Source organism: Myotis brandtii, unplaced genomic scaffold, assembly GCF_000412655.1.
Source record: "Myotis brandtii unplaced genomic scaffold, ASM41265v1 scaffold39, whole genome shotgun sequence".
In the NCBI taxonomy this organism is placed as follows: Eukaryota; Metazoa; Chordata; class Mammalia; order Chiroptera; family Vespertilionidae; genus Myotis; species Myotis brandtii.
Window position 1 is genome coordinate 2616365 of NW_005364953.1, and position 13132 is coordinate 2629496.

Consider the following 13132-nt stretch of genomic DNA (forward strand, 5'->3'; position numbering starts at 1 on the left):
AGATAGGGTTCAAAATTCTGAATATCTCAGTAATTCAGTCTCTAGGGGGTAAAAAGCCTATATATCTTTAGATCCAGAGAGCAATATTAACGTTGTTTAGAAATCTGTTATAATCACAGTGTCATTAAGGAAAAGCTAGCTTATGTATTCAGTGCAATCTTCTTAAAAAGTAAACAATGTGTTTTAGCTTCTAAGCCAGTGATGACGAACCTATGACACGCGTGTCAGAGGTGACACGTGAACTCATTTTTTTGGTTGATTTTTCTTTGTTAAATGGCATTTAAATATATAAAATAAATATCAAAAATATAAATCTTTGTTTTACTATGGTTGCAAATATCAAAAAAATTCTGTATGTGACACGGCACCAGAGTTAAGTTAGGATTTTTCAAAATGCTGACACGCCAAGCTCAAAAGGTTCGCCATCACTGTTCTAAGCAAATGCTTTGTTCTAGAATATGTGCAGTGATAACAAAACTTTTTCTGATGGCCTGTCTAAAATTCCTATTATCAAAATTTGGTTTTAACTTATTACCAGTTATCAAGGATTTTCAGAGACAGGGTGAAGTAAATACTTGTTTAAAAGAGCATTTTTACTTTACACACAAATTTTTTTTTTATATTGTGAATCTTACATTGAAGACCTGACAGGATATGCACCCTCTGTTCACCAGAGAGGAAATATAAATGGCTAAATAAATTCAAGAAAAGCTTCACTGATAACCAAAGAAATGTAAATCAATATTAGGTGGTGTGTTTTTTTAAGTAACTTTATTTGTAATATTTGTCCAGAGGAAAATTCTTTACCTAGCTTTTTATGTAAAAGGCTTTATCACAACTTTATTTTCAGTATCAAAGAATTAGAAACAATCCTTTGGCAGTACACGGAGGCTATAGTCTGTCCCCTTGATAACTGAATGTCAAGATCTCACATAATGGATCAGAGCAGAATAGTATGTGACATCATCTTAAAGAGACAGAATGATTCTTAGCTGAGTATATGTAATATGGATAAAGGAAGTAGGTGTCAATAAGAGTTGGGATAGGCTCATCCCTGGGAGGGATTATTGAATTTCTGAGATTGGCAGACCCCAGGGAACAAAGGGCCTTTAACCAACAGACATTGAATATGTAGATCTCATTGACAAACTATCCTATTAGGGAAGTAGATGAATGTGTTAGGCAAGCTTAGCCTGACTTCACTAAGCGTCAGTTCCTCTGACTCACTCCACTTGTTTCTGTTCCATGTTCATCAAGCAGCCTTCTGACTATTTGACTTAACAAAAATTTTACTTATTGGAATGCATGGACCTGTCATTCATGAAGATACTGAGAGTGATCATAATCTTTATTTAATTTAAATGGTTTTTTTTCTTATTTTTTAAATTCTCCAAAATAAAGGTATTTTATAGTGAGAATTAAAAAAATATGTGGCTGAGTTAAAATACAGATGGGTTTAATGTTTGGAACTTTTTCCTCAGATGGTCAGCAGGAGGATGAAGCCAGTAAAATAGAAGCTTTGCACAAGAGGAGAAATTTACTTGCAGCATTTTGTAAGCTGATTGTATATACTGTTGTGGAGATGAATACAGCTGCAGATATCTTCAAGCAGTATATGAAGGTAAAGTTTGAAAAATGGATAGCAAGATATTTTTACAATGCTTAAAAGATAATGTAGCCATTGAATTTTTTTAATAGTAAATTATTTTTCTAGTTTAAAAGAAATCTCTACCTCTACTTCATTATAATGAACAATTTAAATTTAGTAAGTTCACTAGAGGCCCGGTGCACGAATTTGTCCATGGGTGGGGTCCGGCCCGCACGCCCCGATTGGGGTGGGGGGGTGCTGGTTGAGGGCAGGGCCTGCCAGGGGGAGGGGCCGAGGGCAGTTGGTGTGTCAGCCCCACCCCCTGGTCAAACTGCTGGTCGAACTACCGGTCAAGGGAACAATTTGCATATTAGCCTTTTATATAGGATAGGATTTGCATTTGGGATATTGGAAACAGCTTGTCTTAGGTTAACTGTCACTATTAGAAATTGTATTTGTGATTTAGTTTAAGACAACAGGATGGTATTCTTTCCCTTGCTTGATGTAGCATTAGAACTATTGTTTTAGAAGTCAGGAGGCCTAGATGGTATAGTTTTAGCTTGGTTACTATGCAACTTGTGGCCTTGAGTAATAATACTTTTTGTGTCCTGCCTTTCTTCATCTGTTCCACTGGGGTAGCTCAGGTTCCTTTAGGGTCTCAAAATCTGATTTGATTTAGAGTAGGTTATTCACAATTTTCATAAATACATATGAAATTCTCTAATATTTAAGTAGTAGTAGAAAGAATATGGTTAATTGTATTAATAGAATATGACTAAATCTGATAAGATTGCTTTTCTTTAATTCTTTCTTGAGTAAAATCTAATTATGAAAATAAACTTCGTTAAGCCTTTGGGCCCTTTCGCAGTCCGGGAGCCCTAGGGGGATGTCCGACTGATGGCTTAGTGCTGCCTTGGAGGCCGGAGAGGCTCCTGTCACCGCCACTGCGCTCGCCAGCTGTCAGCCTGGCTTGTGGCTGAGCAGTGCTCCCCCTGTGGGAGTGCACTGACACCAGGGTGCAGCTCCTGCATTGACCTGTCATTCAGCTGTTTGGTCGATTTGCATATTAGCATTTATGTCAAAACCTAGTAATTTTCTTTGGAATACTTTTCTACAGGATGGAGCTCTAGCACCATTATAATTTACTTTGGAACCTAAGTTATTTGTCATGATACTTGAATTTTTTTTTAAACTAAAGTTGTTTATGAAATAATTTTGCAAGTTTTAAACTTTTAGACTTTAGACTTAGGTATTCTAGGTTAAAATCAGTTGTATTAGTCACAGGAGCATAGTTATCCTGTATGCATTTTGAAAACAATCTTAAATTAGAACAAAATTTCATATGCAATGCATCATGTAAATATCACCCATAATAATTTTTTTCTTAAATGCTAACAGCCTAATAGTTTGTATAAGCCAAATTAATAAAGTTGGAAACTATACATGGACTGCATGCCATTAGCAATGGATAAGTTATAAAAGTAACTGATTATATTGTCTTAATAGTTCACGAAGAATACAAGAACTTGGTTTATATCCTTTGTCTTCTTTCTGAAAATCTGTATAACATAATTATTGTTTTATGCCATACATCTTTAAAACAAAGTTTAGAGTTTAATATGATTAGATCTTACTGTCTGATATTTCTGAATTTACTTAAGTTAGGGATTGTGTGTTTAGAAATTATCTTAAAGTTTCGGTAGCATTCTTTTGTGTTTTTGAAGACATAATTTTAGCCAAATACATGCTTACATGATTAACGTAAAATTATTCTTATTGTCCAACAGTTTTAAAAGATAAAGCTCTAATTTGTGCAAATTTCTTTTCTAGTATTATAATGACTATGGAGATATCATCAAAGAAACAATGAGTAAAACAAGGCAAATAGACAAAATTCAATGTGCAAAGACCCTTATTCTCAGTTTGCAACAGGTAAGACATTTAAGAGTACCAGCTTTAGACTACCACAATTAACAATGGTTTTCAAGGTAACTGTGGGTCAAGGATAATAGACAATTCATAAAAGTAGAAATATAAGATATTCAACTTTATTAGTAGACATTGTACAAGTGAGATTATTTTTTGTTTTCAGACTGGCAAGTATGGCAAAACCTATAGCTATCTAAGGTATGGGGGAAATAGGTACTATCATCAGTGTATAGTGGTAGAACCTTCCTGGTAGGTAGTTTGGCAATATATGTCAGAATTTATAACGTATATTCCATTTAAGGCAGCAATTCTACTTTGAAACATTTATCCAAGGTAGTAATAGTACAAGTTTGCAAAAATGAGTGTAAAATTATTGTACATGGCAACATTGTATATAACAACAAGGAATTAGAAATAATCCTAATGTTCATCAGTAGGATGTTAGATGAATATAGACTACTAGAGGCCCAGTGCATGGATTCGTGCACCGGTGGGGTCCCTAGACCTGGCCTGCAGGGATCGGGCCGAAACCGGCTCTCGGACATCCCCTGAGGGTTCCCGGATTGTGAGAGGGTGGTTCACGGGTGACGCAACCTGGAATCGGGCTTCCTCCTCTCTGGTTCCGGGTGTGTCACCCGAGAACCGCAGCTGCCAAGTCACCACAGCTTGCCAGCTCCTGCATCGAGCGTCTGCCCCCTGATGGTCTTTGTGTGTCGTAGCTACCAGTCGGATGGTTGAACGGTCAGACAGGTGCTTAGGCTTTTATATATATAAATAGGACATCTCTGCAATGGCTGTTATATAGCACTTAAAATTAGTTTTAAATAGGTCTGTATTCGTTAATGTATAAAGATTTCGACAATATATATATGGTTTGAAAATAAAGTAAAAAGGATTACAGTACAGCATCCCTATAAAATTGTACATATCTATATCTATCTGGAAAAATAGTCACTAAAATGTTAGTTGTGGTTAACTTGTTTTGGTAGGTTTTAGGTGAATTTTACTTTTATCTTTGTATATGTTTATATTTATTTTAATGAGTATCAGTCTTATAATCAAAATTCTATATATAGTCATCTTCATTTTGGCAGTGGCAAGGCAAGTTTAATTAGGTAAAAAATAATTTGCTTAGTATACTTTTGTCTCTTAAGAGACCAAATGCATGCGAAGCACAACCCCTTTCAATTTGATAAACTTTCTTCTTGCTTTTTAGAAATCTAGGTATGAAGATTCTTAATCTTATTTGCATACTCTATTAAAACTAATAGAGTTTAAAAGATTTTAAAGGTAGAATTTAAATAACTTCTTTGTTATAAAATAACAGCAGCTTGCTCTAGAAACGTTAGAAAATATAGGAATAGGCAAATGCAATTTATCCTTAATTTTTTCACTTAATGCTTTTAGTTTTTATAGCCTTCTTAGTTTTTTTTTAATGCATTTATGAAATCTTATTTTTACATAATTAAGTTACTCTGCATTCTATTTTGCAGGCCTGAATTTTTCACATTAACAAATTCTGAACACTTTCATTCTATTAAATACTTGCCTCAGCATTTAAAATGACTATATAGTATTCCATTTTATAGAGGCACCATAATTTAATCAAGATCTCTTTTTGTTTGATGTTGGGGTTTTTTTGTTGTTGTTGTTGTTGTTGTTTTTTACCACTCTTTGCCATCATTAATGGCATTAAAACAAACACTTTTTTACTTATGTATATTGTGCACAAATCATATTCTTTCTTTTGGATAAAGTCTGATCATTAGTATTGCTTAGTTAAAGGACATCTAAACTTTCACTAAATTTTGCCAAATTGTTGTATAACGGGTGGGGAAGCTTTTTTCTGCCAAGGGCCATTTGGATATTTATAACATCATTTGCAGGCCATACAACATTATCAACTTAAAAATTAGCCTGCTATATTTGTTCAAACATTTAGTTAACTCATTTAGGGCCAGACCAAATGATTTCTGGGGCCTTCTGTGGGCCGGACGTTCCCCACCTATGCTCTATAGAAAGGAAGGTAATCTCAATTTATGTTCCCAACAAATCAAAGTGTTCACTGTACTGTATTCTTATCAGTGGTAGTAGCCATTATCTGTTTAAAAACTTGGCAGTTTGGTAATTGAAAAATTGCATATTGTTTTGCTTACTTTATGATGAAAATTTTGATGTGAGATTCATCGTTTAAATATAAATAGCAGAGCACAGTTTCCTCATAAGTTTGTGGGCTTCCTTTTTCTTTACATTTTTGTATACTATATTAATATCCAGTTTATTCCAGCAGAGTAGAATTCTTCCATAACTAATCTAAAGAGTTTCTAATCTCAATAACTATCTCTAGTGTGAATATGGTATAAGTGCTATAATTTTGGTCATTTGTGTCATGTGTTTTAAAAATCCATGTTTTTTAATAAAACACAATGCCTCATTTATGGATCATCTATTAAAAGTATATTTTAAGTAGAAAATATGTTATTTTAAAAGATGTTAATAACCCATAGTTATAAAAAAAAACTTTAACATGCTTGCTTTCTTTTTTCCCCAAACAGCTTTTTAATGAAATGATACAAGAAAATGGCTATAATTTTGATAGATCATCCACAACATTCAGTGGCATAAAAGAACTTGCTCGACGTTTTGCTTTAACTTTTGGACTTGATCAATTGAAAACGAGAGAGGCCATTGCTATGCTACACAAGTAATCTCCAAATATTTTATTTAGCTCTCCTATTTTTTAATCCTGAAAATTTTTGAATCTAGTTCTTTTGTTTAGAATAATCAAATTTTATTGCTACTTAATTATTTGTTTACAAATCTGTAGCATATCTCTTTTCTTAAGAACTATAGTGCTATTTCTATTAACACATGATTTGGGACTAAATGTCCTTTCATACAAAGTATTTGCTTTAATTAAAATCATACATAAAATATTTATAAATTAAATGGAGAAAAGCAGCATATGTATTCATTAGGTATCACAATATTGCTTAACAGCTTTTGTTATAATTTCAAAGAAATTTTTGAGATTTGGTTCCTTTATTTCAAGTTTTCTCTTTCTGGTTCTGTTCTCCATATTAGTGACCTTCTCCTTTGTTTTTAGCCACAACCTTCTATCTGCATATCTTCTTTGGGTTAAAAAAATTGGAAATTATCTAACTTTATTTGGTCATGTAATTTAGTGATCAGTTGTACTTTTAAGTATTAGTATATTTTAGACCTTTAACGTGACCAACACATGGATATTAATACCCTTTATCTTTTATTTGGGAAGATCAAAAAAGCTCTGTTTTATTTGTCTCTCTTTTAGTCATCTTGCTTACTTAGTTATAACAATATTAATTGTCTCCCTACAGAAATGTTTTTGCTCTTTAAAGTTAATCTCATACCTTCCCCAACTTTAATTTACTCTCTCCTTTCACTTTGCTCTAAAAGCCTCAAATTTCTTTTTCTGCTATTTAATAGATTAGATGATACTTTTAGGTAATACTAAAGGACCACATATGTAGTAATTATTTTCAGAAGTAATATGTTATTTCCTTCATGTTATAGCCTTCCTTCCTGTCTCTCCATTTTCATCTGGATTATTTTTTACAGTTACATTTTTGATACCGTATAATGTTGGATTGTTGTCTTGATTAATAGACGTATTTATTATTAAATAAGTATAGTTAAAATAGGCCCTGCATAGATTTTAATTTTTAAACTTTACTCTGATATGGGTCGTCACAAACAGTATTGATTGATTGTTAGTTAATCCCCACCCAATGATATTTTTCCCATTGATTTTTTAGAGAGAGTGGGGGGGGGGGGGGGGAGAGAGAGAGAGAGAGAGAGAGAGAGAGAGAGAGAGATAGAGATAGAGATACATCGAATAGTTGCCTCCCACACACGCCTCAAACCTGCAACTTGGGAATCCATGACCTTTTGGTGCGTGGCTTGAAGCTCTAACCACTGAGCACATCAGCCAGGGCTACAAATAGTCTTTAAGCTAGTCCTGTCCTGGCTGGGTGGCTCAGTTGATTGGAGCATCATCCTGTGCACCAAAAGGTTTTGGGTTTATGATTCCCAGTCATGGCACCATTCCTAGGTTGTGGGTTTTTTTGTGTGTTTTTTTTAAATATGTTTTTATTGATTTCGGGGAGGAAGGGAGAGAGAGATAGATACATCAATAATGAGAGAGAATCATTGATTGGCTGCCTCTTGCATGCCCCCTACAGGGGATCAAGCCTGCAACCCGGGCATGTGCCCTTGACCAGAATTGAACCTGGGGCCCTTCAGTCTGCAAGCTGACACTCTATCCACTAAACCAAACCGGCGAAGGCCTAGGTTGTGTCTTTGATGCCTGGTTGGGGCACATAAATGAGGCAACAGATCAATGTTTCTCTCTCCATCTCTCCATTTCCCCTCTCCCCCCTTCCTCTCTCCCTAAAAAAGAAAAATCAATAAAAACATATCTTTGGGTGAGGATTTTAAAAAATCCTTAAGTTAGTCCTTTATGTCTTAAAAAATATAGAAAATGTATTGTTCTTTATATGAGAGCATTTGGATTATTTTCTATGGAAAAGAGAACTGAGGAAAGAATGTAGATGTATCAAACCACATTAAATTTTGTATTGTAGAACCTTAAATATTTATCTTTTTTTCTTGCAGAGACGGCATAGAATTTGCTTTTAAAGAACCTAATCCACAAGGAGAGAGCCATCCACCTTTAAATTTGGCATTTCTTGACATACTGAGTGAATTTTCTTCTAAACTGCTCCGACAAGACAAACGAACAGTGTATGTGCTAGAAATACTCTACTTAATTTTGTTTTGGAATTCTTAATTCTTGATTTCTCTCTTTTACACACAGAGATTAGAATTGTAGCCTAACTAAAGAGTGAACATTTAATAGACAGCAATACCAGTGATCCATCAGGAACATCTGAGTCTATATCCAAAGTTATGACTACACTGGGAAGTAGAATTCTCCTTTTTATCTTTTTACTTGAACTACTAGTGCTTTCCTTAACAGATCATTTAAGCAGGATACTTTTCTGATATAGTCTCCTAAAATGGTGACCTATTCTAACAAATCTACACTAATAAAAGAGAAACATGGTAATTGGCGTACGACCGCTACCCTTCCCATTGGCTAATCAGGGAGATATGCAAATTAACTGATAGCCAAGATGGTGGCCGGCAGCCAGGCAGCTTGAAACTAACATGAGGCTTGCTTTCTTCAGTTACGGAGGAAACCAACGTTCCCCGCCTGCCTTGCAGGCCTCTGAGCCTGCAGTTTGAACATTGTAACATTTATAGAAGCTAAAAAAAACACCAGAAACCAGCTTTCAGCGAGCTGGGATCTCAGAGCTGGAGTCAGAGCTGGAGTTATACATTGTTTTGAACCGAAACAAACCAGATACCTACTTTCAGCAGCGGAGGCCTAAGAGCTGGAGCCTCAGAGCTAAAGCTGGCCCAGAATAAAAAAGAAAAAAAAAGAAAAAAAGGAGCGGTTGGGAGCTTCCGTCACCCGCCAGCCTGAAAACAGCCCTCAGCCCCTCACCCAGACTGGCCAGGCACCCCAGTGGGGACCCCCACCCTGAAGGGTGTGTGACCAGCTGCAAACAGCCATCATCCCCTCATCCAGGCTGGCCAGGCACCCCAGTGGGGACCCCCACCCTGAAGGGTGTGTGACCAGCTGCAAACAGCCATCATCCCCTCATCCAGGCTGGCCAGGCACCCCAGTGGGGACCCCCACCCTGAAGGGGGTGTGACCAGCTGCAAACAGCCATCATCCCCTCATCCAGGCTGGCCAGGCACCCCAGTGGGGACCCCCACCCTGAAGGGGGTGTGACCAGCTGCAAACAGCCATCATCCCCTCATCCAGGCTGGCCAGGCACCCCAGTGGGGACCCCCACCCTGAAGGGGGTGTGACCAGCTGCAAACAGCCATCATCCCCTCATCCAGGCTGGCCAGGCACCCCAGTGGGGACCCCCACCCTGAAGGGGGTGTGACCAGCTGCAAACAGCCATCATCCCCTCATCCAGGCTGGCCAGGCACCCCAGTGGGGACCCCCACCCTGAAGGGGGTGTGACCAGCTGCAAACAGCCATCATCCCCTCATCCAGGCTGGCCAGGCACCCCAGTGGGGACCCCCACCCTGAAGGGGGTGTGACCAGCTGCAAACAGCCATCATCCCCTCATCCAGGCTGGCCAGGCACCCCAGTGGGGACCCCCACCCTGAAGGGGGTGTGACCAGCTGCAAACAGCCATCATCCCCTCATCCCCCTCCCCCGCCCCCCGAGTGCACAAATTTTTGTGCACCGGGCCTCTAGTAGAATATAATTTCAAAATATTCTCCTACTCTTCCCATCTTGGCTTGTATAAAAGGGCAGAAGAATATGAATAACTTATAGTAGAGATAGTCTCTTAAAGTCCACCAGTATTTTGCATTTAAAGATTGTATAGATTTTATATGCAATTTAATGCACATAAAACTAATCTATGGTGATAGAAATGACAGGGTTTACTTCTAGGACTTGCGAGATTGAATGGGGGAAAGCACACAGGGTACTTTCTAGGGTCATGGGAATGCCCTGTATCTTAAAAGATGTGTTGGTTACATAGCAAAACTGATCCAACTGTAGTCTTTTTTTAAAAAAAAAATTTTTTTTATTGATTTCAGAGAGGAAGGGAGAGAGATAGTGATAGAAACATCAATGATGAGAATCATTGATCGGCTGCCTTCTGCATGCCCCCTACTGGGGATCCAGTCTGCAACCCAGGCATATGCCCTTGATCAGAATCGAACCTGGGACCCTTTTAGTCCACAGGCTGATGCTCTATCCACTGAGCCAAACCAGCTAGGGCCCACTGTAGTCTTAATTTCTGTCCATTTTATTGTATATAAATTTATTCCAATTAAAAATTTCAGCCCTGGCCAGGTAGCTCAGTTGGTTAGAGTGTCATCCTGATATACCAAGTTTTCAAGTTTGATCCCTGATCAGGGCACATACAAGAGTCAACCAATGAATGCATGAATAATTGGAACAATAAGTCGATGTTTCTCTCTCTCTGTCTCTCTCTCTCTCAGATCAATAAGTAAATTTTTAAAATTTTCATTGGCACTATTAATCAGAGAAATAAAAATTAAAAGAATGAAAAACCATTTCTCAGCAGATTAGAACAAATTAAGAAATCTGATAGTCTCAAGTACTGCTGAGGATGTTGAGCAATAGAGACTTAGGCATTTCTGGTAACAACATAAATTGGTATAAGACCACTATGTGGAGGAGCTATTTGGTAATGTCCAGCAAAGTTTAACCTACCTTATGATCCAGTAATTCTGCTCATGTAGATACCCTAGAGAAGTTCTTTTACATGTATACAAGAACTGTAAAAGAATTGTTTGAATAGGGAAAAGCTCAAAACAACTAAACATCTATCAGCTAGAAAAATGGAATATCATAGGGCAGTCAAAACAGTTAGATTTTTTAAAGGTAAGCATAAGTCCTTAATTTTATTAAATATCCCAGTCATTTAAATCTCCAGTAGTCTCAGATGTCATAAATTACTTTATTTTTAGTTTATTTGATTAAATTGGGATTGAAATAAGACTCACACATTCCAATTGATTATTGTCTTTTTTGAAACCTTAAAAAAAATTCAGTTTTATTGAGGTATAATTGATAAATAAAATTGTAGTATATTTAAAATATATAACATGGTGGTTTTATATATTTATACATTGTGAAGGGATTCCCATGATTAAGTTAATTAATACATCCGTCACCTCACATATTTTCCGTCTTAAATAACACTTAAGTTCTATTTTTCAATTATACAGTATTATATTATACAATTTTATCAACTGTAATCACCATATTATACATTGGATCTTGAAATCTCATTCAGCTTTTCTAAAATATTTCCAACTTTATTGATATATAGTTGACATATAATGTGTAAGTTTAAGGTGTACATGTTGATTCACCTCTGTAACATTAGCTGATGTCACTCTTCCAAAATGATTAGAGTTTAAAAACATAATGTTGACTGCAAAAGGCAAAGTACCAAATGTACAATGATGTTTACAGACAAAAATGTATTAAAAGTGCAGAAATGTACATAGGGATGATAAATAGCAAATTCACGTTAATGGCAACTTCCGTGGCAGGGAATTAGCATCAGGGAGGTTACTTATCCTGAATGTTCTGTTAAACTATGTGGTAGATACACAGTTGTAAATCTCTCTACCAGTATATTTTGGTTTAAGCTCCATATCTTGTAAGAATTCTGAGATTGACAGCTAGTTCACAGGCCACACTTTAAGGAATGCTGTACTACTGTGTATAGCTGAAATATATTGCGAATAAGACGAAATAGTAGCCCTGGCCAGTGTGGCTCAGTTGGTTGAGTGTCAGCCCATGCATCGAGAGGTCACCAGTTCGATTCCTGGTCAGAGTATATGCCCAGATTGCAGGCTTGATCCCCATTGGGGGGGGGGGGGTGATTCACTGGTGTGGGGCGTGTAGGAGGCAGCCGATCAATGATTTTCACTCATCATTGATATTTCTATCTCTCCCTCTCCCTTCCTTTCTGAAATCAATAAAACTATATATTTTTTAAAATCAATAAAAACTTTTTTTAAAAAAGAAAAATACTGAACAAATAACACCAAGCAGTATGTTTGTAACTGATATCTCCTGTCTTCTCTTTTAATAGTGTTCAAAACTGGTAATTTTGAATTGATTGGAATTAGTCATTATTATGACAGAAAATATTTGAATTGCATCTTACAGTTGACAAAAATTGTGTTCATGTAGTTGAGGCATAATTTAGACAATAAAACACTGAACTCTTATTGTCAGAAGCCTGGGATTTGAATTGTAGTTGTACTGCTTTTTCATTTTTATGACTATGAATATGTTACTTATCCTTTTCTTTCCTCATCTATCAAATAGGGAGAATGTCTTCCTCACAAGATTATAAGAATTAAGTTAAAGCATCCAAGAGAAAACTGTCTAGCATATAGTCACTCAAATGTTAGTTGAATTTTGATTGCTATCTTACATATAAGCCTTAGGATCCTTGTGATACTTTGGGTCCCAGAGTAGATAGATGTCTGACTTCCATCAGGCTGAAACTTTTTTGCAGGTAGAGACCGACCATATTGCATTCATCTTCATATCTATCCCTAGTGCTTGGAGCATAATAGACGCTCAACAAATACTAAGCTGAAATGCCCTGAATTGTATGCTATAATGTGAAAATCTTGAGAGACAAAACTTGCTCATCAGTGTACTGATGAAGCTGAGATTGAGTAGTAAAGTAATAAGCACATGCTCTCATAGCTAGGGGTTGATAGAACTGGGACTAGAACCCAAATTGTGTGATTTTTAAACTCAGTTGTCTTTCCAGAAATATTAGTTGAGTTTGTTCTAGCAGAGGACCTATAAAAAGTGAAGATAGAGAGACATCTTTAGAATGAAAACTTTAGCATCTTTTGTCACTCTATGTTTTGAGGAAATGTGGACTATCAACCATTTTAATGTACTTTGCTTTTTATTTAATTCTAAGTAAATCATTGGATGTTCCACATGGTATGTGAGCCTTAAGATTATTAGGA

General features: G+C 36.5%; 1 protein-coding gene across 9 annotated transcripts in view; it reads left to right on the forward strand.

The window, feature by feature from the left end:
* Nucleotides 1–13132, forward strand: part of STAG2 (stromal antigen 2) — a 153023-nt gene that overhangs the window by 122580 nt on the left and 17311 nt on the right. For all 9 annotated transcript variants that reach the window (XM_005872705.2, XM_005872708.2, XM_005872707.2 and 6 more), the window contains 4 exons: nucleotides 1482–1621; nucleotides 3419–3520; nucleotides 6073–6221; nucleotides 8174–8302. In XM_005872705.2, coding sequence (XP_005872767.1) covers nucleotides 1482–1621; nucleotides 3419–3520; nucleotides 6073–6221; nucleotides 8174–8302 — 520 coding nt within the window. The remainder of the gene's footprint in view (nucleotides 1–1481; nucleotides 1622–3418; nucleotides 3521–6072; nucleotides 6222–8173; nucleotides 8303–13132) is intronic.